This window comes from Lutzomyia longipalpis, chromosome 2, assembly GCF_024334085.1.
Source record: "Lutzomyia longipalpis isolate SR_M1_2022 chromosome 2, ASM2433408v1".
NCBI lineage: Eukaryota > Metazoa > Arthropoda > Insecta > Diptera > Psychodidae > Lutzomyia > Lutzomyia longipalpis.
Window position 1 is genome coordinate 20,062,991 of NC_074708.1, and position 27,126 is coordinate 20,090,116.

Here is a 27,126-nt window from a genome sequence, read left to right on the forward strand (position 1 = left end):
AATGCACCAGTCTGATATGAACAGTGCATACCTCCTTAAGTATATTCACAATTTGTTCATTTGTAAGTAAATTAGGGTGCAGTAGATCCATTTTGCAGTTCTACCTCACACTTTTTACTTTTGAAATTATTTCTCATATCAAATATAATCCTTTTATCAGCTCAATTTCTGATTATTTAGCCCTGGAGTTCCTATCAAATCTTCAATCAGCAGTTAACCTATCTTAACATATTATATCAAATACGTGAATGGATGATGCAGTTGACGAAATAGTACTAACGATACATTGACAATCATTATCACTTTTATTCTCTAACAAATATTGGGTCATCTCGAAATGGATGTCGCAACCAAGTAAAAAATTTCCGTTTGACATTTGCTTGGTTAATGGGTAACCCAATAAAAATTTCTCCGTGTTGAAGATTGCGTTGAAATTCGATTTATTAGTTCAAATAAGATGTAAAAAGTTTAGATTTAAATAATTAAAAATTAGTTGGTAGTACCGTAGTACCCAAACTACTTTTTATTAAGTGTTTTTTTTATAATAATAAATACGCGATTGAGCATTTTTTTAAAAGTAGTATATTATATTTTTATCAATTTTTTTTTAAATTACATAACGCCTTCACAAAAAAAACTAAAAAATATTTTTTTAAATTATTTTGAAAAGAATATTATTTAAAAAAAAATTTTTTTTGATAAATATTTTAAATTTTTTTAATTTTCATTTTTTTGTAATTTCAAAAGAAATATATTTTTTTTATTTATTTCTAAAAAATTATTATTTTTTTAAATTAAAAATTTTTGTTAAATTTTTTTTTGTAATCATTCAGAAATTATTTTAAAAAAAAATTTTTGATTTAATTTTTTATTAAAAAAATGTTTTTTGAATTAAAAAAATATTATTAAAAATTATTTAAAAAAAAAATTATTTTATAGTTCTTTTTTAAATAATTTTCAATTTTTTTTATTTGAAATTTTTTTTAATTATTTAAAAATTTTTTTAAGTGCGTAGCGCCTTTGCAGAAAAAAAATAACTTTTTAATAAATATATTTTTTTATAAAAATAAGGTACGCGCTTGAGGATATTTTTCTCATGAAAAATCTTTGCAAAAGAGTAGTTTTTAGAGTTTTTATTATTTTTAATAATAAAAAAATAACGATTTCTAGTGCGTGGCTCCTTTACAAAAGAAAACTGAACTATTTTTTAATAATATATTTTTTTTAATAAATCTTTTCAAGCGTGTATGTAGCATCTTTATAAAAATGAAACTACTTTTTTTATTAATATTTTTTTTACGAAAATGGCGGCTTTTGTTTCATGAAAACTTTTCTTGACATTTTTCGACCTCAAGAAATGGTTTAAATGGTTTTAAATATTGCAGAAAGTTGTAGAATTTTGCAAAACCTTCAATTTGATACCAATTTAAGCAAAATCGAACGAGAAGAACAGAAGATATGGCTTTTAGAACTTTTCAAATTCAAGAATTTTTCAAATGGTTGACTATTGTTGATTTATGCCTTATTTGAAGTAATTTTGGAGTATGTCCTTGGACTTACTTTCCTCACGTCTTTAAGTCACTATCATACCAATTGCTGAATATACGTATTAAATAAATAAGTTCTCACAACAAAAAATTATTATATATTCTAAACGGCGACATAGATTTTTTTTCATTTTTAGCATAGTGGAAAATATTAAGTCAAGCTACAACATATGTTTCATTTTAGCGCCTCTTGCGGTCATTTCTCGAAGTTGCAATGTTCTAGACATTTGTAGAGTTTCACGAAACCTTTCATTTGCGCTTGAGTTGATCAAAATCGGACTTGTAGAACCCGAGATATGACATGTCAAAGTTGGAGCTCAATATTTTCAAAATGGCGACATAAATTTTTTAAATTATTTTTTATAAATAGATGTTATAGTAGGCTATAATACATCAAAAAATGAAGCAAATCGATAATGGCGTTTTCGAGATATTCATCGAAAACTCATCGAAAATTTTCTTTTTGATTTTTGGGCCCCTAGCGGTCACTTTTGAAACTTCGGATGTTTTAGAGAGTTGTAGGGTTTGTTGAGATCTTTCATTTGAGCCCGGGTTGATCGAAATCGGTTAAGTCGTTTTCGAGTTATGGTCGATTTTCGATGAAAAATTGTGGCGGCCATATTGACTAAACGACTTGACCGATTTTCGAAAATGAAGTATCGTTGCAAAGGTATTGATGGCCCCTATAACATATCAAAATTTCAGATTTTTAGCTATTACAGGGGCTGAGATGTAGCGAAAACAAAATTTTGAGGTTATTCAAAATGGCGGACGGAGCGCAGTTTTTGAATAAATTATTTAAAAATTGTAATTTATGACCTTTGTTAACAAGAATTGGGGTAAACTATCGGCCATCTTTGAATTGCTTAGAGAATTTTAACTAAGATTGGTCCAAGAAACCCAAGAAATCAAATTGATATCTCTCAATGTTTAGCGTCAAAGTATTATTATATACATATAGTCGGCCATTTTGCTTTAATGTTGTCAGATCGATTTTTTTGTATTAATTAAAAGTTAGGTTGATAGAACATATTCAAGTTTCATAATTATATCTTTTGCAGAACCCGATATACATATGTATAGGTATAAAAAATAAATAATAGTTTGGGTATTCAAGATGGCGGCCATAAATATGTAGTGGGAGGACGTAATTCATACTATATTCTGAAAGCTATGATTCTAAGATCTAAGGTGTAGTTCTTAAAAGGACGCATGTGTTTATATACCATCATTTGTTCACAAAGAATTTTGAAAATCCTGTCTAAAGTAGCCCAAATTAACTTAAACTAGTTTCCGATGACGTATCACAGCTTAACTTAAGGCTGTATAAATTAATTTTTAGGTTTAATTAAATTAAAAAATAAATTTAAAAAAAATTTATCTTATTGGACATGTTGAGGAATTATCCAATGACGAAAAGTGGAAAAGGTATGGATTATCCTACGACATGTCGTCACAAACTCTTTTTGCAGAAATTAATTTTTACTCGGTTGCGACATCCATTTAGAGATGACCCAATAGTTAAAGTTAAAGTAAAACTTGAACGTTTTATTCGTGGTCCGCTTGCATTACATACTTGATATGTCAGTGCTAGTCAACATCGATATGTCATCATCCATAGCCAAGCAAACCAAGTCGTAGAGTTTGCGGTGTTGATGTATCGTTTCACCAGATTTTTCACTAAAATTACATTTTTGAGGGAATATTAATATATGAGAAAATTCTATTAAAATGTTCAAGAAGTGAGTTATATTACTTTTAATTTATCTAATAATTAATTTCTCATTGTACATTATATTTAAGATTTTAACCTCATTTTTTGTATGTTATTTTTTATCCTTAGATTTGATGAAAAAGAAAGTGTTTCTGGAACTCTGCAGCTCAAATCATCTGTGCAAAAGGGTATCCGAGCGAAACTTATTGAACAATTTCCCGATCTAGAGCAGTTTATGGATGTTATACTTCCAAAGAAGGATGGATTCAAAATAGTAAAATGGTGAATAAATGTGGAATTTTAGATTGGAATGATTGTCGAAAGAACTTTTTTTTTCTAATTTCCTTGTTCATTCCTTAGCCACGATCATATAGAAATAATTGTCAACACCAGTGGGGAGCAGTTATTCTTTCGGCAACGTGAAAGTGCATGGATGCCGACTCTCAGGTTATTTCATAAATATCCAGTGTTCCTTCCCAAAGAACAAGTGGACAAGGGAGCGATTAGATTTGTTCTTAGTGGTGCGAATATCATGTGCCCGGGTCTCACTTCACCGGGAGCGAGGATGACACCCGTAGAAAAAGGATCTATTGTAGCAATCATTGCTGAAGGAAAACAAAACGCTTTGGCTATTGGAGTGACGACTCTTTCCACAGAGGACATGTAATATATTTCTTTTTATTTATTTACTACTAATATCTGACTCATTTATTTAAAAAAAAAACCTGAAATTTTTTTTTTTTTTGACATTCTTGGTGCACTTGAAAAAAGTGTAAAATCCGTTCCTTCAGCATTCTTTTTATTCTCAGATTTATTTCTTTTATTTATTTCAGTGCAAAGATCAACAAAGGAATTGGCGTGGAAAACTGCCACTATCTTAATGATGGCCTATGGCAAATGAAACCCATAAAGTAATCATCCTTCTTAGGAGGGATCTCGTGTGATGAGAAGGACCTTGATGTGGTTGGTCACCTATCACTCATTGATGTGTAAACTCTATTTGTATTGAATTTGAAGGAATTACAACCAGAGTCGGATCATCAAGTTTTCATAAACTTTCAATTTTGTGCGGCGTTTGTAAAATAATCAATATTACCATTCCTCGCGGCTTCCACTCCACATTAGTAACGTCAACAACCTGTTGCTATCCTTCTCCAGGACCGGGGCACTTGTTGCACACTGAATTACCTAGAGTTCCATTGATGAATTGTTAAGAGTGGGGAGTATCGATTTTTTCGAGAAACTCCTCCATTCAAGGCGTGCGCAATTCAATTTCCTCTGTAGGACGTTTAGCAAAAAATCCATTTTCCAAGATGTCGTCCGCACGTAAAGTGATAGAGAATTTAGCTGTTGTCCTCTCCTAAAAAAGGAATAAATAAGTAACTCTAAATTTAGCTTTGGATAGTCGTATGGTGTCAATGGAGCCTTAATAAAGTGAATGTTTTTTTGAAATAACACGAAGGCGTGTTGAAACTTGATAAGTGAGCTACCAGATTGAACTTTCCTTGAGGCGTAGTTTTTTCATCATAAAAAAACTATTCATGCTAATTTTATTACACCAGAAGCACTTTAAAAGATACCTCCAGGTGTAATTTGCAAGAAAAAGGTAATACTTTTGCTAGTTTTAGTCTACGAGCAAAGCGTCGAAAATAAGACAATATGGTGCAGTAAAGTAAAACACTTTGATTTAGTCATAACTCACAGCAGCAAAAGCCATGGAAGAACTTTTTTTGAATCTCATTAAGGAGGCAACGGGCACAAAACTATCATATCTGAAACAGGCAGCCCAGAGTGCTTATGGTAAAAATATTTAATTCAAATAAAATGCTTTCCAACTTGAAGAAATCAACATTTTATCTTTTTTTACAGATAAACTTTGCCGTCAGCATGGCATCCATCGGGATCCTTCTTATGATTTACGATCCGTATGCTTGGCACCATTTCAAATGGCCCTGGAAACTCGACGTCCTAAATTTGTGACTCTGGCTCTAAATGGGATGCACGTATGTTTTAATCTTAAAAAAAATCTTTTTCTGTCTTTTGTTATTATTTACTTTTTCTTATTATCGTATTCATATTGTAATTAACTTCAAATTAAAAATCAACCTTTTTTTAATTAAACCTTTCGTTGAAAAATATTTTTTCATGTCCTTATTTTGGTGACATATTACGAGAAAGATAATTACAGTTTGGTTATGGAAAATGGATTAATATAGGTAGAGCTTTTGATTTTCATTATATGTTTTCCTTAAGTTTTTTTTCTCACATCTTCCTCTTTCAGCGAGTAATTCGTGACGAACGTTTTTATATTGGACTTGAGCCAGAAGATGATTCGCTATGGCTTCCAGCGCAGCTCTTACGAGCCACCGCAAATGTGACGACAGCGCAATCAAATGAGGATACTTTAGTACATGTACTGCGGCTTTTTTTGGCCATGGCTTGTTCACCGACATGTACACTCAATGGACGACTTCTTATTGAGATTCTCTGCCGATGCGGAGAAAATTGGGAGAGTGGTACGAGAGCTGTTAAGGCTGCTTCTTTAGCAGCCGCAAGTCAATGCTTGAGAACGTTTTCTGCCTTTCTCAAGGATGAAACGGAAGAAATAATGCGAACAGCCCCAGGAGCCCTAGTGACAGCAAGCCAAGCAGCAGCTGTTTACAATGAAGTCATACCCGTTATGCAATGGCTGTGCAGTCGCCTCGTGGAACCACGTATGAGTGGTAGCCCTAAGCGAACAGAGTCTAATGGAACGCTTTTCCTCACTGAATGCATCCTCACACTCACAATATCCCTCCCTCGAGATGTGCAATGCAATCCGCATTTCACAGCATTTCTATGGCAGAAGTTTTGCCCTACTCTGGCAGCATCTTTGGGGTCACCAGGAAGGGTCAACCTGGATAAAAAATTCACATACCGTGATGCTTTACATATAATCGAAAGTGAAACTAGGGGATTTTTCACGGGTCCTGGACTCGATGGACCGCAAGCACGATGCATCTATCTCACGGCAATTCAGCTGCTGCGGATTTCCGGAACACAGGGATCCTTGAGGCCAATGTTAGAGGCTCTTTTTCATCGGATACTTCTTCTGCCAGCGCCTCAGAACCGTACTGAGCCACTAAGATGTGTTAAGGAAATCTTTAAATCACCGGAAAGGCTTGTGGATCTTGCTGTAATCCTTTATCCGGACAAGAGTCAGGGACAGAGCTGCAGTGATGACATGGCACTATTCAGATTGTACGTATGTCAATATCATAAAAAAAATGTAAAAAATGAATTCTCGTAGATATTTTTTTTTTTCTATTAAATAACATTATTTCTCTTTGATTTCTAAGAATAATCGATGCAATGGAGGAGTGTGCCAGTGTATCCCCATCTGGAGGATCTTCAGAAGGTGCACTACAATCTAGTGTTGAATGCATCGTGGCACTTCTTGGAAGCCTTCAAGTTCTAAGTTCAAGTGAGGTAAACGACACAACAATGCCCAATCAAGCAATGGAGACAATTAATTCACGGTACACCTACCTCACAGAAGTAGATTATACAGGTCCGCTGACGTATCAATCAATGGCTCGTCTGCCAGCACCATATCGGGACGCTGTAGCTGTCTTACGACAAAATGGCTTTGAAACATCATCTGCATCCGATAGTGATGCTGAAAATATTGAGGCTGATGTGGTGTCAAATAATTCTGGTGATACCGAAGGCCCCGAAGAAGATGCCCCAACGTCTAGTGATGAGGTGTCTGCAGATTTAGGATGGCCGTATTCGTACTTGGAAACCCCAACACCTGTACGTAGTGATGGGGATATCGATAGAAGGCACGCAAGGGAATTTGCGAAACAACTGACCTGTGATTTGGTTCCCAAATTGCTTCTCCTCAGAAGTTCTGTGGAAGTTGATGAAGCAATGCAGGAGTTTGCTAGCTCAATTTGTCAACAAAATACCTACACTTTCTCAGATTTTGATTACAATCTCACAATTCTCAATGCGGACGGGATTTATTTGGCCATATATTCGGCTCTGTTGTTGAGTCTTCAGTTAACAAGAGCAGGACATTATAAGAATCTCGATGGGAACACTATAATTCCGTTGTCTGAGCAGCAATTTGTAACTTCTGTTCAAAATGCTGGCGTATTGGTATACTTATCATCAGCATGGCTCTCTGAACTCTATCAATGCATTTTAGTTACAAATCCTTTATGTAGTTTAAAATCAACGGATACGGATCAATTCTATTGCGCTCTTGTAGATATGTTGTGCGATGCTGGAGGATGGGGACATACACAAATGCTATCAGATTGGCAGCGGCTGCAAACAGTGGCAAAGGTGCAACCAGAAATAAGTGAACGACAGATGGCGGCTAAAAAATTAGCACGACGTCTTCTCACTTGCTGCTGGGATTCAATGGTTACAGTCCTTACAGCAGGTTTGGGAGATATTGAAGACATGAAAAGTAGTCGCCTTGTAGCGTTGTCAAAGAAGACCCTTCGAACGCGGCGGAAACAACGTAATGACGGGGAAACGCTCTACGCTACAAGTCTTGAAGGTCTACATGCCGCAGCAAAACTCAGTAATTCCTTAAACTTGCAGCATTTATCGGGGAAAATTCTGAGTTTGATTGCTGCAAACGTGTGTCAATCGCATGGACCACGAATACCAACAAATCAAGCCCTATCGATGGACGTCATTCTATCTGGTGGACTTGAGCTAGGCTCCTTTAGCCCTGACTGTTGGTTGCCAGTTTTTTCAGTATGTCGTCATGTGGCTCAAATGGAACATGAGTTATTTAGTCTGCAAAATTCTGCCACAAATATTAATAGCACCAGTGGAATAACCAAAGATGGAAACGAAAACAAAGACAACAGAAATGGAACATATGCTGGCACAGGATGTGATAAGCTAAATATTAGTTCCAGTCCTATTGGGGATGATGAAACATGTATTGATGTATACAGCTTCTTGCAGGCTCCTCTTCAAAACTCCAATACTAGCGTTTCGACGATCCTAAAAACATACACAGGAAGCAATGAACCAATATTGCTGACACAAGCAGATACGGCAAAGATTCTCTGCGCGCTTTCCCATAAAGCAGACAATTTGTTTAGCGATGCAGCTGAAAGACTCAGTCTACCGGCAATTTGTCAATTTTTGCGGAGTCTTTGTAAAGCATCAAGGGAGCAACTTTATAGGAATTCCAATGGAAAAAGTGGAAAAAAGTCTTGGTGGCCGACACGAAGTAACTGGAAACAGTCAACGGATTCGAATCCACTTTCTTTATTACTCCATCGTGTGGGAGATGTGACACTTAAGGTCTTTCGCGGACCACGTCCGCTTTTGCATATATTGAAGGTTTGGGCTATTACTGGACCTCATCTAATGGATGCAGCTTGTCACAAAGACAGAACAATCTCTAAAAGAGCAATTGAGTACATTCATGATGTCATAACAGCTCTGCTTGTTGAGCAATCCGAATTGCCACATTTTCACTTTAATGAAGCAATGCTGAAACCTTTTGAAAATCTCCTCAGTATGGAAACATGTGACATTGATGTTCAGGATCAAATAGTATCTTGCCTTTATGAGATTGTCGAAGCACATCGTACAGAAATTCGCTCTGGCTGGCGACCGCTCTTCGGTACACTCAGAAATGCCCGCAATCGTCCACTGCACTTGTCCAACGTATCGGACATCTTTCGTGTTTTTCTTGAAAGTGACAATATGCTGGTGTTTGCGAATGCCGGACTTGACTGTATTCTCTGTTTGTTATCGTATATAGAGATTTCTGGAAGTCCGGGAGTTTCCGAGGACGATCCTATTCGGCCAACAGACTTTCTTCATGAAACATTAAAATTTCTCGAGCGATGCTCCTCTATATTGGCCTTTATGTATACAATGCCTAAGTGTCCGAAGCTCCATTCAACATACAAAATTAAGGGTATAACTTACACACACGTAATTGATGCTAATATACCAAATTCTATGGAAAATTTTACATATTTCGGAAATGACTATCTACAGAACAATAATGAGAAACATATGATCTCCTACAGATCATTACATATTGACAAAGAATCGGTTATAAAAATTGATGAATTAGACAAGGTGAGCGGTGTGCTAAAAGTGTGGTTCCTACTGCTCGATGGTCTTACAAATTCCCTTATTGTTTGTCCAACATCCCATCAGTCGCCCATTCTGCAGTGTATTTTTAAACTCTTCAAACTTCTTCTCATTAGCCCGGGAATTGATTTCGGGTTTTACTGTATAAACCACCTGCTGATCCCCATGATTCAAGATTGGCTTAGGTACGTTAACAAGACACAGCGTAGTTGGCAGCCAATTGAGAAAAACTTTAAACACTGCTGTGGCATGACTACTGATCTCATTGTTGAATTCATTGAGAAATCTCAGAGAAAAATTGTAGCAAATCAAACGACAATACAAAATAAAGTTACAAATGTTTTGCGTCCAGTAGACAATCTCAGGTACAACCAACTCAGATCAAAGAGCGAATACTCATCAAGTAGCGATGAGACAACTTCAACAGAATCTCCGACGAAAATACCTGCGCCAGCTACTTTAGCGTTAAAGCAACTACTGCTGGTGCTAACTGAGTGTACTGCACAAGTACAAGAATCAGTAGCAAGAGTAGGTGTGTCCTGCTTGAAACACGTTATACTTGCAACAGGACACATATTCAATGAGGAACAGTGGTTGATAGCGTGTTCAGCCATCCATAGAGCATGTACTGTTACGATTGCTCCACTTCGACAACTTGGATTCGCTTTTAATGAAAAGTCAAATAGTTTTTACGGAGACTGCGCCACTGTAAAGGTATTGTCTTTTGCTACTTTCAACATATAATTTGTCTTATAGAAGATTACATTTTTCTTTTAATTTTATTACAGGTAGCTGCTCGAAAAGACAGCACAATTGATGAACTTCAGAGAATCTATGCTTTAGCACAGCAGGTCTTTCTCATGGACAATCAGAGGGAGATGCTTGTTTCAAAATCTAGCAACCACGAAGGGAAGCACATCATTGACGATCGGAGCTACTCTTTCCTGCTGTACCCATTGCCGAATGGATATGGCCACAACATCGACAACTTTGTTATTCGCATTCCTTACAGAAATCTCGTGATTGGTCTTCTTGCAAATCAAATGCTACTCCAGCTCGTTGCAAATCTTCTTCTAAGTAAGCTTAAATGTGTTCCTCCTGAAGTTCATGGTTGCATTTTTGAGGGATATCCTGCAGATGTGAAAGCTGATTATGAATTGGGCTTCAGATCGCGTGAGATGTTGCTACGTTGCATAAAACAGTACATAACGAGTGCTTTTGAATTTGACTCACGTCCAGGACTTAAGTTTCTCATGCAAAAAGTTTCCAATATTGACTTTGCTGCAAATCTCTATAAGCAGATGATTTCATCATGGATGGTTTATTTTATATCACTCGTAGATTCCTACTTGACGGATATTGAGGTGTACAAATTAACGACAGAAGATTTGCTGTATATCCTGGAATCGTGCTCTCGGGTGAATACAACAACCGTGAAAAAGAAGGAGAACTTTGTGCGATATTTATTTTGTTTGCAAGATGCCTGGAATTTAATCTGTGAAGAATATCTCAATCAGACGAATTTGCACATGGCGAAAACTGGAAAGGAAGATATAACTACTCACGAGAGATATGAAGATCGGATGGTTTTCTGTGGGGATGAGAAAATCGATGAAGATGCTGAGAAGGAGTTAAAAGAGGAAAGTGGTAGTCATAGCAAGAACCCTTTTCATGACAACTACAAGGAAGATTCTGATGAGGACTTACGCGAGAAATTGTCTACGAATTCGGAAAAAACTAGCACTGATAACGCAATTAATGGGGATTCACCCGACTCAGTGAGCGGTCGTCTATTAGTCAAAAGAATGAATCCCTTCGATATAAATCGCTCCCCATCAATCGATGGAAGTTCTATGAGCTTTTCCACTGAATCTATCAATCAGGCAGTGTCACCTGAAATTGAGCAACAACGTGCATTAAGCATACTTCGAGATTCTTCTTATAAACGCGCTGCCATTACACAGCTCGTAATTGCATCCATGGAACTGCTCAAATCACTTCCAGAGGAGTCATCAGAAAAGCTAAAAGTTCTTTTAACACCTACCATTCGGGAAGCTTTTCGCCTAGTCAAGGCACAAGGACGAGAGGTGAAGGTTGAACAAGTGTAATTGCTCAATGAATCTGTGTCGAGTTGTTTGACCTTATTAAGTTTAACTCTAATATTCTTATATCCTTTACTATATGATTATTATACTAATAATATTACTAAACCGAAACTAATTTAACTAAATGATCCATTCTTTCTTTCATTTAACTTTCTAAGGAGAGAATTATTGCACTGGTAATATATTTTTTTAAAACTCTTATCGAGTTTTGCTTCCTTTCTCTCCTTTTCCGCACCTAACAGCTTCAAAATCATAGAACTATCTGTATTTTTTTTAAATCTCATTTTAGCAATGTTTTATAGGAACAAAATACATTTAAACAATGTATTTATTATATATTTGAGAATCTCTAATTACATGGAGCTTATCAAATAAATTTATTATTATTTTTATTATAAAAATGTATCGTATATTTACATGGATATAGCAGAAAAAATAATATTTATTTGTGAAGTATGTACCTATCACTTCTCCCATGAAAAAAATATGGTAACTTTATAGAAAATAAACAGTCATTACCATAAATTTACATGGGTGAGGGGCTATTCAAACAGTAATAATTTTGTGCAAGCAGCAGCCAAGTGTAAGAATTTTATTGCAAAATATATTTGTGCAGAAAACGTATAAGTGTAACATTTTTAACAACATTTGATTGAGCTTTGAGCAGGAATTTGGACTAATGAGTAATGTACCTACCTACCGTACGAAGATGATCTGGTAAGTTACATAAATTCAATTAAATTCAATTACAACTTATAAAATAGATAAAATACAATACTACATAGTTCTAATCTTTATTATTCTGACACACATGCATAACTCATGTAGCCGTAGTTCACACATACATCACCACTTACTTACTAATCAGTTTTAGAGAGCGGCTTTTCGGTAGAGCGTGGACTTGAAAAATGCATAGCATACCAGAGTGAACGTGATTTTACGAGAGCTACTAGTCGCTATCGGGTAGATGGGTCTGATGGGTCTGATTTCTTTGGGGGCATGCGCTACTGAGAGAGTGTGCGCTGCCAATGTGCGGCGATACCGCTTCTACAGCAGCAAGAAACCTCGGTCTACACTACAGTTTTGTGGAGACATCTATTCGGTGTGGTTCGTTTCGGTTACGGTGTTTTGTGTAGAAATCATCCGGAGCTCCAATTTGCCGCATCTTCATCTTTTTTTTTTATCGCTTTAGCTCTCAGAGTTCTGTATAGGGCTTCTCTGTGACTCTGAATTGTGATAAGACTTTTTTTTTTAGCGAAGATAGAGTGGGAGTGAAAAGAAATAGAACGCACCATATGAAAGTGTAATGAAATATGCGAAAAGCTATCGATTTGCAAGAGTAAAATCAACTACCATGTCCCAGCAGAAGAAGAACCCTACTTGGATAGAATTATGTGATGTGAATACATTTGGGGTGCAAAATTGTCCGTCTATTGTGGCTCTCCGTTTACTTGGTAAGGGTGGATTTTCATTTTAGTATTCTCCTTATGTCTGTATGCTACTTGTATTTCTTGCTGAAATTTTCTTTCTGGGTCTTTACAATAATAAGATGAGGGGTAGGAGAACATCGCATTTTAGCATCCATTATTTTATGTATTGTAATGCAACAAGATTTCAAAGTAAATTCCCATATATTTTTATTTATTATTATATTAAGTTTCTTGCTTCTTGATGAAAGTCCCTATATTAGGAAATATCTGTAGGGTTTGATTAAATTACGCAAGCATGGAACGATTGGAATAGAAAGGTGAAAACAGTAGAAAAAAATCACGGTTCTGAGTACTAGATATCTCTTGTATTGATCCGAGAACCCCTTACTCCCCACCGAAGGCTCTCGGTGAATCTCACTAAGCGACACAGCAAAGCGTGGGAAAGTGTAAAAACAAAGGTGAAAAATATTAAAATTAAAAAGATTAAATAAAAAAATAACTTTTTTTTAAAGACTTTCACCACTTATGTGAGTTGACGTAGAAGTTATAGTAATTGCCATTCAAAATCCGTAAGCTGTTGCAAAAATAAATGAATCAAAATGGTTAAGCGTGGGACGTAGAGTAATATTATACCTACATTTTGTAAACATATTGGATGACGCAGAATTCTGTAATATAAAGCAAGAAATGCTTGTCTACAGAGGCAACCACTTCTACATGTGTGCCCTTAAGCTATATTATGTTAAACGCTAGTTGAAAGACTCGAGGGTTCATTTCATAGACACTTGTCGGACTCTCAAAAGAGTTAAGTAATAACTCATTACTGTTTGAGTCAGGTTAAAGTCTGCGAATATTCCATCATGTACTTAGTTAATAAGTTAGCTCTTTTGCTTCAAAGTAGTCATTTTACAACAAGGACCATTAACACAAAAAGCAAAAAAGAACGAAAACGTCCCATAATCCGTTAACTATTGTAACGAAACAATCCTCTTTTATTTACCTATATTAAGTTTGCAATTAACTATCATCTATTATCAAGGAGCTCCGGTAGGGCTTTGTCTTCTGTAGAGGGTTAACAAGTTAATTCATTTTTAATACATAGAAACTGATAGCCGGTATCAATTAAAAAACACTCATTCTTTTTATATATTGTATGTATATATACATAAATTGTGTGCTTTTGAAAGCGGATTTGTTGTTATCAGTAAATAAATTATTTTAGACCTAAAATAACCTTTCACCTGACCATTTGTGATTCATACCACAAGTAATTCAACCCATAGCTAACTCATCAAAATACCACATTACGCAATCAACTCTGTTTCTATTTTGAGTTACAGAATATGTATGCTGTATTTTTCAGGCCGTTTTTTAGTCAATTAAAATTAAATAGTAATTTTAATTTAGAATTTAATTATTGAGTTATTATACCAATACTTTAAGATTACTCAATAGGTGTATTTTGTTATGTGTGTTGTACCACGGTCCAGCTATTAACCGTGGTTGTACTAACAGATGCTCCCGTTTGTTGTTTGTGAAATTAAATAAAAATTAACAAAACGTTAAAGAAAAAATTCTACATATTGTACTTATTTTATTTTTAAAAAGGTCTTTTAATATAAGTTACAATTTATTTTATGAGTAACACAAAACGAATACATATACGTGACAAATATAATCAAAATATGATGATATGAATTTACAGAATTTTCCCAATAGATTTCAGGGGGCACGGCAGCCAATGTTTTTTATTGAAATTTAGTACAATAAAAAGAAATTTTAATTAATAATTAATTGTATACAAATTTCTCTCGTTCCAGATCTCTAACTAAGCAATGCCTGGATTTGTTGTATTCAATCGTAGGTGGTCCGTAGGATCAGATGACCTCATAGTTCCCGGCGTCTTTTTAGTAATAATTCACACAATTTGGTGAGTTTACACATTTTTTTTGTTATGTTATTATCTTCTAATTTTACATAGATACAATCTCGGAAATTAAATTCATTAATTGTTTTAAATAATAACTAGCAAGATACAATATACACAAATCCTTCTAAGTCATTACCCTTTTTAGCATATTTTCTTAAAAACGCATCAACTGAAAATTATTTAAAATATACAGAATATATCCAGTCTAGAATTGATATAACTTTGTAATTTTTAATGCCTACTATTAGGTAGAATATACCTATGTATTTCTTCCTTTCCTAGAATATTAATATATGAGATTTTGCAAGTAAAACGACGATATGCTCATATCTGTGATACTTTTGATGAACTTATGATTAAGGGGTTATTATTAATCGTCAAGACGAAGAGAAGGGACGACTACGACACACAAAATATGTATAATATATGACATATATATGTGGTTATTATAATTCTAAGCAATAAATTAGGTTTCCAAATATTTTCTTCTTTGCCATACTGATGATATTCTTTCCTTTGCACAAAGCAGAGAAAATCCATCATTTTCTTTGACGTTTTTCCTTATTCTTCATTATCTTTCTTTTCAGGATATTCATCCTCGCTCTAGTTCTAGGCCTAATAGAATATGACAATTCTGTGCGATGCATAGAATTGATGTGGCTGTATAAAATAGGATATGTTATTGTATTAATTGGTAATATTATAGCAACACAAATGTCTAAGCTGTAGACATCACCCATTAATAAGTTTTTTTTTGTGGTCTTATTCATAACAGTTTCTTTGCTAGTGGAGGTAACAATATGTGTAATCTCAATGAGAGGAAGTATTCTAGAAACGAGTCTCCGGACATCGATGAATTACTGGATATATTTAAAGCTATGTAAGTAGCTAACTATAATGAGCTATAATAAGCGTAACTATACCTAATGAGAATATGATAATGAGCACATACCTATAACTTCTATTTAGAATTAGGTTGTCTTACTAATAAATTTTCAATGCTTTTACAGTTGTGATATTAATAGAAATTGCATGGCTTGCAATGGGTATTGTATGGCTCAAGGAGTTTTACATGGATTGTCCAATTGCTGAGGCCAAAGAAGTGATGTTCGGTAATAAAAAAATATATATATTGTGGAAGTGTAGATTATTAAATATTCACAATTTGTTATTTATCTTTAGGTCTAATTGTGTGCAATTTCGTGGTGATTTTCTTCATTATTGGTACCCTATGGTGTACATTTGATGCAGCTGGAAGATCATGGGTTAAAATGAAAAAATACCAGAGATCGATGAGAGAATCAGAATCAAGATTCAATTACCGCCGCAGTGGAAGTCGGAACCGAAATTGGCGACAACGCAAAGTCATACGGGCATATCAAGACAGCTGGGACCACCGATGCAGACTTCTGTTCTGCTGCATGGGTTCATCGGAGCGCAACCGTAATTCATTCACTGACATTGCCCGATTATTGAGTGACTTTTTCCGAGACTTAGATGTTGTACCATCAGATGTAGTAGCTGGTCTAGTACTCCTGCGTAAATTCCAGAAACTCGAACGTGAAGCAATTAAAAGACAGCGTAAAAATGGGACCTACGAATTTCTCAGTGGTGCACCCATTACGGAAAAGACACAATTCCTAGCTTTAAATGATAGTTGTGACTTTGATTTTTTTCAAATGGTCATACATTATATGTATTATGCACAGAGTGCCTACGGATGGCCTATGTACGTGATGACACACTCAGCTACAGGACTCTGTCAGCTTTGTTCCGGGCTACTCTGTTGCCTCACTTGCTGCAACAGCAAAACCAAAACACAAGTGATAAAAGACAACTGTTGCCAGTGCAATTATGCAGCTTTGCGTAAAATGTGTCCTGCTTCGGAAATTGATGTTATATATGTTACCTATCACGTAGATGTTGGTGAAACACCCTTTTTTGTCGCCATTGATTATACGAAGCAGAAAATCGTGATCAGTATTCGAGGAACATTAAGTATGAAGGATGTACTCACAGATCTCAATGCTGAAGCAGAGTGCCTACCGCTAAATCCGTCTAGGGATGATTTCTTAGGACACAAAGGCATGGTACAGGCGGCAGTCTACATTAAACATAAATTAGAAGAAGAAAATCTAATACAAAGAGCATTGCATTACAAACCAGAGAGAAATACCTCAGTAAGTTACTCACAATCAGGAAAAAAAAAGAGTAAAGTATATTTATATTGTAATTTTTATGGTTTGATTTTTCAGACGTTCGGTTTGGTGATTGTTGGTCACTCGTTAGGTGCTGGAACAGCAGCAATTCTAGCCATTCTTTTGAAAAATGAATATCCTTCTCTGCAATGCTTCAGTTACTCGCCTCCTGGTGGATTATTAAGGTTTGTTATTTGCAATCTCTTCTATATTAAACTTGTGTACTATGTATACCTGTTTTTTTCAAAATTTTAATAATATATTTTATCATGCACTCTAGTATGCCTGCTGTTGAGTACTCAAAATCATTCATAACGGCAGTAGTTGTTGGAAAGGATGTTGTACCGCGCATTGGTTTACATCAAATGGAAGCACTCAGAGCAGATTTGATTAATGCCATTAAACGGAGCATCGACCCAAAGGTAAACTAACATAATCAATATTACATACCTACTGATATCAGTCCGCTTGTAATAATGGCGTGATAAGTTCTTTAAAACATTATCATGAAATGTAATTCGAAATTTTATCTAAATTTGGGTAATAAGTGAAAATGTATACATTTACAATTCATAGTACATGATCATGATCGAATTCACACGATATATTTTATCATTTCATTCACTTTTCTTTTAGTGGAAGACTATTGCCTGCTCAGTATTCTGCTGTGGCTGTGGACCAGAACCTACCTCTGTATCTCAGATGTCAAGCAGAGACGACAATATCAATGCATATGAAGAGGTTTGTTTGATGATATATGAAATATTTTTCTAATTTCGATTGTAAATTACATACTTTACACCCTTTATTATAGCAAAGAACAAATGCTAGAAATACTAGTGCTCATCCTAACGATAGCTCTATTGCACTCACCCTTCATCGACCCATGTATCCACCAGGAAGAATAATTCATGTTGTCCGTCATCATACTACTGCAGATGAGTAAGTATATGATATGTATATCATACATGTGTTTTCTGTATCGTATGGTATCAGTGATCAATCGTTTTCATTCACCGCCCAAAAGTAATTCAATTTTCATTTTATTTTATTAGCAAGTTTGTGGGTTTAATGTAACAAACACGATTTCAAAAAATCACATCATTTTAGAAAAAGAACTATAATTTAGTTTTTAAACCATCATGCACTAACTTTACTCACATGTACTATAAACTAACAATTTTCATAAATAAAATTTATAAACTATTTATTTCAGACACAAGTACGAGAACGGTTGGAGGTAATATTCTACGTTTTATGCAATTATATCTATTTTTTTCATAAGAATTCTTTTTACAACAACATTTTTCTTTATCGAGACTTTAACAATATTCATTGCTTTGCGAATTAGTATTTAATTTATCCATTATCAAAAGTCAAAATTTGTTATAGCTACAATCCCTCTCCCTATCAAATAACAAAATATTTTTACGAAATTACAGACACCTACTGAAGAAGCGTGAACCCGTCTATCAAGCAATTTGGGCAAAGAACACTGACTTCGATGAAGTTTTGATTTCACCTGTTATGTTTAAGGATCACATGCCAGATAAAGTGCTCGCTGCTCTTAACAAAGTAAGTGATTCTCCTGTTTTACCACTATTATGCTTTGCAACCAAATACTGTGATCTCAGTAGTTGTTACTTCTCCTTTAAATTCTTCTAGAATAGATAGTTTTTATGTATGATGATGTAAATTGTGATTTATAGCTCGAGGCGTATTTAGTCATGTAGACTAGCCTAACTAGGATCTAGAAAATCTAGATTTTGTTAATTTACGCATTTTTCTTAGCGGACAGTTATGCTGATGTTCTAGATTGCGTCACATATTACATATAATATGCTCAATTAGAGCTATCGAAGGGAATCTGTACCTACTCTAATCGTCGGAAAATCCGACTATTTTAGGTCCGACTCAAATTTCGTATAGGGGAGACCGGGGTTAAAAAAGTCACTTAAGGGTTTAGAAAAAGCTCAAAATATCATATTTCCCAAACAGATAAAGCGAAATGTATAGCTCATTTCTTTGGGAAATTTACTGCCCTACAACTCTTTCTCAGATCATTTTGTTCTATCTAGCTAGAAAATATGATATTTTAAACTTTTTCCAAACCCTTAAGTGACTTTATTAGCCCCGGTCTCCCCTAAGCACATTTTTAACAACCACCAAGAAGTGATGTTTTTTTTTCGTTATGGCCTGCATGGTGGCCTGTAGTTCAAGATGTTTTATATGTTTCTTGAACACCAGAAGTTTGAAATTTTAATATGTTAGAGCAGTGGGAAATTTTCATCGATATAATATGTATGTATGTACAAATAACCTGTATAAATCGTTTAGTCAAATAGCTATCTAAATCTCCAAGTGTTTCTGTTTACTATAATTCGAAAACGGCTTTACCGATTTTGGTTAAACTGTCTACAGCACTACCACAAGAGACGTTAAAATCAAACAAAAGATTTGCTTAACATTGAAGGGTAAAAACTCATTCTTTCTTCTATGTATAATGTGTTGTTTTACGTAAAATAATTTACCTTGTATTTTTATTATTTATTAAATCATGAATAATTTCATTACCTATATTGAAACCAATTCTTTGAGTTCTATTTCCGGATTTTGTATTATTTTAAGCATAAAACACAAAAAAAAGAGAGAATCAAAGCTTTTTGACACAGCTCATTGTATTTCCTTTAGAAGTTGTATTTAGAAATAGTTAAACAATATTATATATTACACAATTATAATTTAGATATTAAAAAAATCAAGGTCATATAAAACTTTTTGCTAATCATTTTGACCTTTTAATTATTAATATCTTGTTTATCTTGATTATACTTATTTCATCTTTACTGCCATTTTTATAAAAGTTCATTATTTATTTAATTTAATCAAGAATATTTTTATGCGCCACTTGAACTCCTTCAGGTCATGCATTTTAATGAACAACGTCCTCCAATTCAGGACAATACACATCCAGGCACAACTTCAACTATCGCAATAACTCCAGAATCACCTCCCAGAAATCTATATGATACCAGGTACAGCCCGTCTAATTTCAAAATTCTTATTTCTTATATTTACCGCATTTTTCACGTGGAAATTATAGCTTTTCTTTAACAGTTCTAAAAGCTAATTGGTTATGGAAGAATTACTGTTTCATTCATTGTGTAAAAAAATTGCAGGAGTTAAACTAAAATTGAAAATGGGTTCATAATTACTATAATCTTTCAACTTATCATTGTTTTCCTAAGTGGTTCCTAAGTCTACTAACATAAATCTCGGATCAAACCATATATACTATATAGCCTCTATCGATTAACTTTTAATTGAGGAACATAGAAATCTTTGTTCCATAAGAAACAAAAACTTTAACAGCACAGCTTGCCTGCTCTCTCTCTCTCTCTAAAAGACAATCAATCTCTCTGTCGTGTTTTTCATCAAATTATTACTCATTTTTTTATTCTGTTATTACTTTTATTTTCTTTTTTTCTATTTGTACATAACAATTTTTTTTCATTTTCTTTTTATGTTTCTTATTTCACAATTGTATATGTATAGTGTAATTAGTGCTTACGTACCTAGTGTGCATCATGCTATTGTGTTGTCGACTGCATCAACAGTTCTCGTTACAGTTTTGCAATGCATATAGCAGAAACGAGAGCGGGTGATGCATCCGATAGTTTCTTATCATTACAGATACACGTGTATAATAAAGGTAAGTCAGAATAGGAATTTGTTATTCTTTTGAAACCTAGTATAAATTATTAAAACTACAACTAAACGCTTTTTCATCGGCACAAAAAACACTTTAACAAATTGAACAAATTGAATAAATAATCGTAGAATAATTCACAAAATTTGTATATGTCTCATACCTATGTACGTGCTTACACCATATTTATTTTTTAAGGAATAAATCATATTTCAATTTTAATAAAACTTATCTTTTTTTTTCAGGTTGTAACAACTTATGGGCCACGCAAACCTCAACGTCAATATTCAAAGGTAAATCCATCCACAGTTACTATTGATCTACCCGAAGGCAATCATTACAACCATCGACCTCAAAGTCCGATGATGCATAAAGTGTGTCTTGAGACATCTTTCACAAGCCTCCAAAGTCCTGCAGATGCTCCTTTGTCCAGTAAAGGCTCCTCCTTAGCAGGAAGTATACTGGGTCGGAGTTGCGAAGCCTCGAGCTTAGTAGATGATAGCGGGGTAGTGAGAAGTATGTCTGGAGTGGCGAGTGAGGCTACGACGATACCTCTTGCAGAACCTCGTAAAAATGTTGCCTTTGATGTTTCCAAATTGAGTGGGACTCCTTCGCCAGCTCCTACAGTCTTGGCTTTTCCACGAGGGATTTTGCAAAGATCAGGAATGCCCAGAAAACCCATCAGTCTATCATTCACAGAGGGACGCCGCACACCTTCGGATATTGTGAAAAAAGTTGATTTGATTCACGATGATTGGTTTGGCTTGGCACCATTGGCTAGTCCAGAAAGTCTTTCTGAGGTATCCAGTATCAGCTCTCGCGCGAGCTTAGCAGCAAGCCTCGCGACCAACATTGAAAAATGTTTAGGAGGAATAATTCAATCCCAGAAAAGTGAACCTCTAATTGTAGAGGAATTGCATACTCCACGGATTATGAGACGCGCACCTAAAATAGTTGGAAATCTTTCCACGTGCGGTGATGATTGGAGATCTGTGGAACAGTACAAACGGATGGGGCAGGTTTTTCTTACAAACCCCCGTATGGCTTCCACAAATACCAGTAGTTCAAGTGATGATCAGACTTTTGGCTCAGTGGATTCTTCCGATGGATTAGATCATTTAAATTTTCAACCTCCTGTTGGTAATATTATCAATCAGGAGAGCTCCAAGTCTGCTGATAACATTGATGAAGACACCGCGGAAACGATGATTCCAGCCAAGTTAACATTGAGTGATAGCGCTATTCTCGGAGATGTACCTGAGCTGAGTTTGTGCGACAATCAGTCCAACGTCCAACACCCTAGAATCACAACAGCCAGTTCTAGCGATACCTACCATAGTGCAATGTCTTCCCTATCTGCTTTGGAGTCTGTTGTCGCAAATCCAAAACTAAGGGTTGGAGTGCTCGAATCCCACTTCCCAGTTTTCTCCGAATGCCATGAAATCACTGATCAAACCTATCTATTGATAGACTCACCACGGCGAAGATCACCTAGTCGAATTATTAGTAAAAGGCGCAATACATCTAGTGACAAATTTTTTTCTAAGAAAGAATCCCTACCGCTTCTTGCAAATCTCGTGGAAAAGTCCAGTCCAACGAATTTTGTGAAGCGAAAAACATGCGTGTACCCCATGACAAGTTCACCATGCAAAAACGAAAGTAATGTTTAAGATGCATGATAAGAAGTTAGAACTTTTGATATTTTACAAAGTACAAGAATAACATTTAATAATATTCCAGAGTGTCTATTTGTGTCATTGTAGTTACATAATAATAGAGTAACGGCAATTTTTAAGCCTCTTAGATATATTTAATCTGATTTTTGTGACCCTTATAAATCATTTTAAATTTAAATGCAAAGATAATAAATTGTTCTGATTAGTAGAATGAAATGTTAAACAGATAATTAAATTATTTGTAGATAGAACTGATCAATCCACCAACAATCAATCATGTATTTTTTTTATTTAATCTGCAACTTACCTATAGGTTTAAAAATAATAATCAACTTAAATAAAATGTACAAATCATGCTACCTACAAAGTGGAGGGCGGGGGTGATAAGTATGTAATGTAATACTTATAATATGTTTTATCAATAACTTGTTCTTTCCATGTCAACGAAAGTCTGTTGCGATTCAACAGTAGGTTGAACTTTTATTTCCTCAATATAAGAGTGGGGGCCAACAGACTAGCGTGGGGCAGATGTACTTGGATCTCTTGACGATCTCCACCGTTGCAAACTCTTTTCTTTTAGTTTAACACAGTGAATTCTGCCATCATTTATACATTGTTTTCGAAATGTGAAACGCTATCCCATACAGGTGTAGTGCTGTAGTAAAACAGTGAGTGTGATCTATGTGGGCGCTGACCAATTTCGTGGAGCAACATTATTTGACTGTTCAGTTTTGCACAAACCGCGGTGAGAAAGTTTAGTTCAAATGTTGCGTCTAAGGATATTTTTGCAACTTTTCTTGGGATTAATAATTTTCGGAGAGGTTTTCATGGTGCCAATGGTGTACAAGAAAACGGATCGCGAAGTGTACGAAGCAGGTATTTTCTTTGTTACATAATAATTGTAGAAAATTTCTCACAATCTCCCACGCAATGTTCAAGATCTTGTACCAGTTTCTTCCACGGTCATTCCGTTGACTGTATACGAGGTGAGCTATGGAAATGGCGGAAAAGTAAGTGACGACTACAAAAAGACAATACTTAAACACCTTCACAGTAAAATGAAGATTAAGCCAGAAAATCCTGATAAACTAATCACATGTGAGTTATTAATTTATGTAAACCAGATATTTTTTTTGTAGAATTATATTATTATTTTATATTTTTGATATTCCAGGGGAAGATGTGAGAGATAACAAAAAAATGTAAGCATGAATAAAACAAGATTTGTTAAATATATCAGGTTGTTTAGTCTCGAATAAACGAACTGTTATTCATTTTAACGATTTTCTATCTTTAAAATCTCGAGATAAATAATATATCGGATAGATGGCGTTCTTTAACAACCATATAACTAATCTCCTACGGACTTTCCCAGGGATATTCGTCTTCTTGCATAGATCAGTTTGTTAATGGTTTTGTAAATAAATAAAGTTGTCCTCAAAACATTTCTACGACTTTTCAATGAATTCTGATAAAGATATCCTCCTGAATGATTCCTTAGATGAAGAGATGCTAAAATTGGACTCTCCCACAGAATCAAAGCAAGTGAAATTAAGTGAAGAGCCCATTGCATCATCATCGCAATCGGTAAAACGTGAAGAGGTTAAGACGACACTACCATCCGTTGGAACTACAACAGCATCGACCAACAAAAGTCATTGCATTCTTGTACATCCAAAACAGAGAGGAAATCCCCTCCTCAGAAGTATAGTAAACGTGCCTTGGGAATACGATGACATTGTCCCGGACTACATTGTTGGTCGCACTTCCTGCGTTTTGTACCTCTCATTAAAGTACCACAATTTGAATCCGGATTACATCCATGGAAGGATAAAAAAATTGGGAAACATGTTTCAACTGAGAGTACTGCTGGCACAGGTGGACTTAAAGGTATCAAATAGTAGGTATAGATTAAGGAATTAAATGAAACAGACAAAATGAACAAAATTAAAATTTTACTCTAAGCGAGGATGGTTCAATTTTGACCTCACAGTATTCTATTCAATCCATCTATTATATAAAACTGATAATTCTACAAATGACAAAATAGTTATGGGAATATTAAGGGTATTTATGGACTTTTAAATGATTCCAAATTTTAGAATATTGATTTTTAGTTAATACAATTTTCCCTATTACAGACCGTCGGATGTCCAAATTATTGCCATCCTCCCTACATAGTTTTGAACTTAAAAATTACAACAGCAATTAAGAATTTGTTATGAAATTTCAAAGATTTCTTTGTCGCTGAATACGACCCATTACCTAGTTAATTTGTTTATTATGGAATTAGGTATTAAAAAATATTTTTTAATACTAATATGTACTATTCTATCATCTAGGAACCACATGCAGCACTTAAGAACATTACTCGAGTGTGCTTGCTTACTGATCTCACGCTTATGTTGGCATGGTCTCCAGAAGAAGCTGGAAAAATTATAGAATCCTACAAAATGTATGAGAATAGATCATCAGATTGGATCAAGGAACGACCAGCAGATGATTCTTATACAAAGGTACGTCTCTGGACTTTGCGTGTATTTTGGCGAAATTCTTTTTCAAAGTTCCTTTTACATATAGCTGGTGACTGCGCTGAGCAGCATTAAGAGTGTGAATAAGACAGATTCGATGACTTTGCTACAAAACTACGGTACACTTGAGAACATTATGAAAAGCTCAGAGGAAAGGCTTGTGAGTTGCCCAGGTCTTGGTCCACGGAAAGCTAAGAAGCTGTACAAATTATTTCATGAGCCTTTTTGTACTTAATCCGCCACCCAATTTACAACTACACCAAGATTCACAGCCAAAGCCAACCTTGTAAAGGGTTTTTTGTAACAAAAAAAAGTGTAAAAACACGGCCAGGATAACTAATTTCATATTTTAGCAATAAACTAACGCAGTACAATAAAAAAATCTGACAACTCCAAATCAAATTATGAAAATTATTTTAATTTGTCCTAAAATTTAGCAGTAGGTAAATTTAAATTTTATAAAAGAATTAATACTCGATTTATATGTAGGTATACAGCAATATGCTAATGATTGTGAAGTGCCAAACCTTCAATACCCACCCTAATTCATGTCATTTAGCAAAATGTAGTTATAATAAGCCTATTCGATATGACACGGAGTCGATTTGGACCAAAGAAGCAGTTAAAAAAAATAATCTCCGCATACAACAGAATTGCTTTCTGTTTATTGCAAAAGATTTGAGACACGAGCAGCCAATCCGATGTTTGGATAGCCTCGAAGCTGGTTTTCGCGTCTCTTTTTGCTGGTTGGTGGAAACTCGTAAGTCGTTAGTTGGCATAAAACTCGTTTGTGTTTTTTTTTTGTGCTTACCTCCTGTCTCTTTTTAAATCAATAGGTTTATGTATGTACCTACATATATATGTTATTATTAATGTACATTTTAAGGGGTTTGGAAAACTCCTTGATGTTTTGTAAGGCCCCAGCATCTAAGGTGAGGTAGCAAAGAAAAAGGCTTCCTCTGGGTTACATTGAGATAGATTCAGGTGGTATGTTTAATTCATCAGAGGAATATGATTCTCCAAGTAATTGAACGCATTTTTATCATACATATAAGAAAAAAATATCTTATTGAAATGTATAAGAGGCATTAACGAGTTGCAATGCTCTTTCATGTAAATTTTGAGGAAGTTGCACAATTTCTTAGTACACTTATAGGATGTGTCCATTAAATTAAGTACTGAATACAAAGTGGTTGTGTATCATTAATCCTGCTTTTGAACTATAAATCTTTAATTGATGGGTATTGCGTTGAATCTGTGGGCAATAATAATTATGGAAGATACACAGATCGGCGAAGTGCTGGAAGATCATCGTGGTGCTGATCCACGCTATGCGAGCTCTCTTTTCGCACTTCTCAATGTGGATAGAGCAAAGAATCTGGGCTCGGTTCTACTACTTCATCAACCGGTTAAACATGCTAATCCACATAGCTCACTATAATATAAGAATTTAAAAAAATACACTGATCTGTGGCAATGCGAGTGACGCATAAGTAAAAAAAAAAGGAAAAACTTTAATCGTTAGTTATTTAACAGAAAATGATGTCTACTAGGTAAAAGGCAAAAATCAATCCAATTTCTGAGTTCATGTTCCACTTCCTACAATATTTTGACCATTGTTGACCTTTCCAGTACATAATATCTTTGTTGATTTACACGATAGATATAGGCTCAATGGCGAGGAGAAATCATTAGGATGGCATTGGTTAGGTAGAGCATTATACATATTTGGCATACCAAGTATGTAATAATTTTCAAGCTAATATAGCTTTTTAATTTTCCTTAACTTAGTCTTTAGGTTATTCGTAATATTCAAAAATGACTTCTTGCTTGAGCTTTAAAAAAGATTTCATCTTGAGATTTTGGGTCAGCAGAAAACTGGTTAGCGATTTAAATGATTTTTTTTCTGTATAGTGAACCATCGCGCCAAATATTGTACAAACTGAATGACGACACAGATTGTATGCTTTCACATGGCAACATAAAATCGCAAACTGAACCTTTGGCTTCACTTTGGGATTGAATATCATCTAATCCTAATAATTACCTATTAACGAAGTAAAATATATTAGGATATCTTAATATAATAAAAGCAATACATTTTCAAAATAAATCTTTTCTATTATGTATGTATAGATTGATCTTTAATTCAACCAACAAATT

The 27,126-nt window shown here is 34.8% G+C and overlaps 4 protein-coding genes and 1 long non-coding RNA gene across 15 annotated transcripts; 4 read left to right on the top strand and 1 right to left on the bottom strand.

Moving 5' to 3' along the window:
• The first annotated feature begins 3,135 nt into the window (after positions 1 to 3,135).
• Positions 3,136 to 4,305, top strand: LOC129789472 (malignant T-cell-amplified sequence 1 homolog). Its single transcript, XM_055826300.1, has 4 exons — positions 3,136 to 3,289; positions 3,391 to 3,543; positions 3,622 to 3,924; positions 4,095 to 4,305. Exons 1-4 carry the CDS (start codon positions 3,279 to 3,281, stop codon positions 4,174 to 4,176), a joined length of 549 nt encoding a protein of 182 aa, XP_055682275.1. The 5' UTR covers positions 3,136 to 3,278; the 3' UTR covers positions 4,177 to 4,305.
• A 127-nt stretch (positions 4,306 to 4,432) lies between these two features.
• On the top strand, positions 4,433 to 12,113 carry LOC129789283 (brefeldin A-inhibited guanine nucleotide-exchange protein 3). 3 transcript variants are annotated; one of them, XM_055825961.1, is made up of 6 exons: positions 4,433 to 5,061; positions 5,131 to 5,264; positions 5,543 to 6,501; positions 6,600 to 10,098; positions 10,173 to 10,461; positions 10,726 to 12,113. In XM_055825961.1, the coding sequence occupies exons 1-6, from the start codon at positions 4,977 to 4,979 to the stop codon at positions 11,490 to 11,492; spliced, it is 5,733 nt and encodes a 1,910-aa protein (XP_055681936.1). In that variant the 5' UTR covers positions 4,433 to 4,976; the 3' UTR covers positions 11,493 to 12,113. The 3 variants fall into 3 exon arrangements, with proteins under 3 accessions (XP_055681936.1, XP_055681935.1, XP_055681934.1); XM_055825960.1 differs by having other exon boundaries at positions 4,433 to 4,867; positions 4,953 to 5,061; positions 10,173 to 12,113; XM_055825959.1 differs by having other exon boundaries at positions 10,173 to 12,113.
• LOC129789513 (uncharacterized) lies at positions 10,107 to 12,351 on the bottom strand. Its single transcript, XR_008750467.1, has 3 exons — positions 12,186 to 12,351; positions 10,950 to 10,975; positions 10,107 to 10,879 (listed from the first exon to the last, which is right to left on the bottom strand). It is a non-coding gene; the product is annotated as an uncharacterized LOC129789513 (long non-coding RNA).
• On the top strand, positions 12,043 to 22,854 carry LOC129789301 (diacylglycerol lipase-alpha). Of its 9 annotated transcripts, XR_008750435.1 has the most exons (15): positions 12,043 to 12,206; positions 14,740 to 14,849; positions 15,437 to 15,543; positions 15,625 to 15,729; positions 15,860 to 15,961; positions 16,032 to 17,029; positions 17,105 to 17,232; positions 17,328 to 17,469; positions 17,684 to 17,788; positions 17,862 to 17,989; positions 18,264 to 18,287; positions 18,490 to 18,622; positions 19,970 to 20,082; positions 20,603 to 20,759; positions 21,002 to 21,107. XR_008750435.1 is itself a non-coding variant. In XM_055826016.1 (14 exons), the coding sequence occupies exons 2-14, from the start codon at positions 14,755 to 14,757 to the stop codon at positions 21,006 to 21,008; spliced, it is 2,187 nt and encodes a 728-aa protein (XP_055681991.1). In that variant the 5' UTR covers positions 12,043 to 12,206; positions 14,740 to 14,754; the 3' UTR covers positions 21,009 to 22,854. The 9 variants fall into 9 exon arrangements, 7 of the variants coding, with proteins under 7 accessions (XP_055681991.1, XP_055681987.1, XP_055681989.1 ...); XM_055826016.1 differs by lacking the exon at positions 20,603 to 20,759 and having other exon boundaries at positions 21,002 to 22,854; XR_008750436.1 differs by lacking the exons at positions 12,043 to 12,206; positions 18,264 to 18,287 and adding an exon at positions 12,390 to 12,943.
• An 835-nt stretch (positions 22,855 to 23,689) lies between these two features.
• Positions 23,690 to 25,365, top strand: LOC129789448 (DNA excision repair protein ERCC-1). Its single transcript, XM_055826268.1, has 3 exons — positions 23,690 to 24,322; positions 24,775 to 24,948; positions 25,013 to 25,365. Exons 1-3 carry the CDS (start codon positions 23,894 to 23,896, stop codon positions 25,196 to 25,198), a joined length of 789 nt encoding a protein of 262 aa, XP_055682243.1. The 5' UTR covers positions 23,690 to 23,893; the 3' UTR covers positions 25,199 to 25,365.
• Positions 25,366 to 27,126: the final 1,761 nt, after the last annotated feature.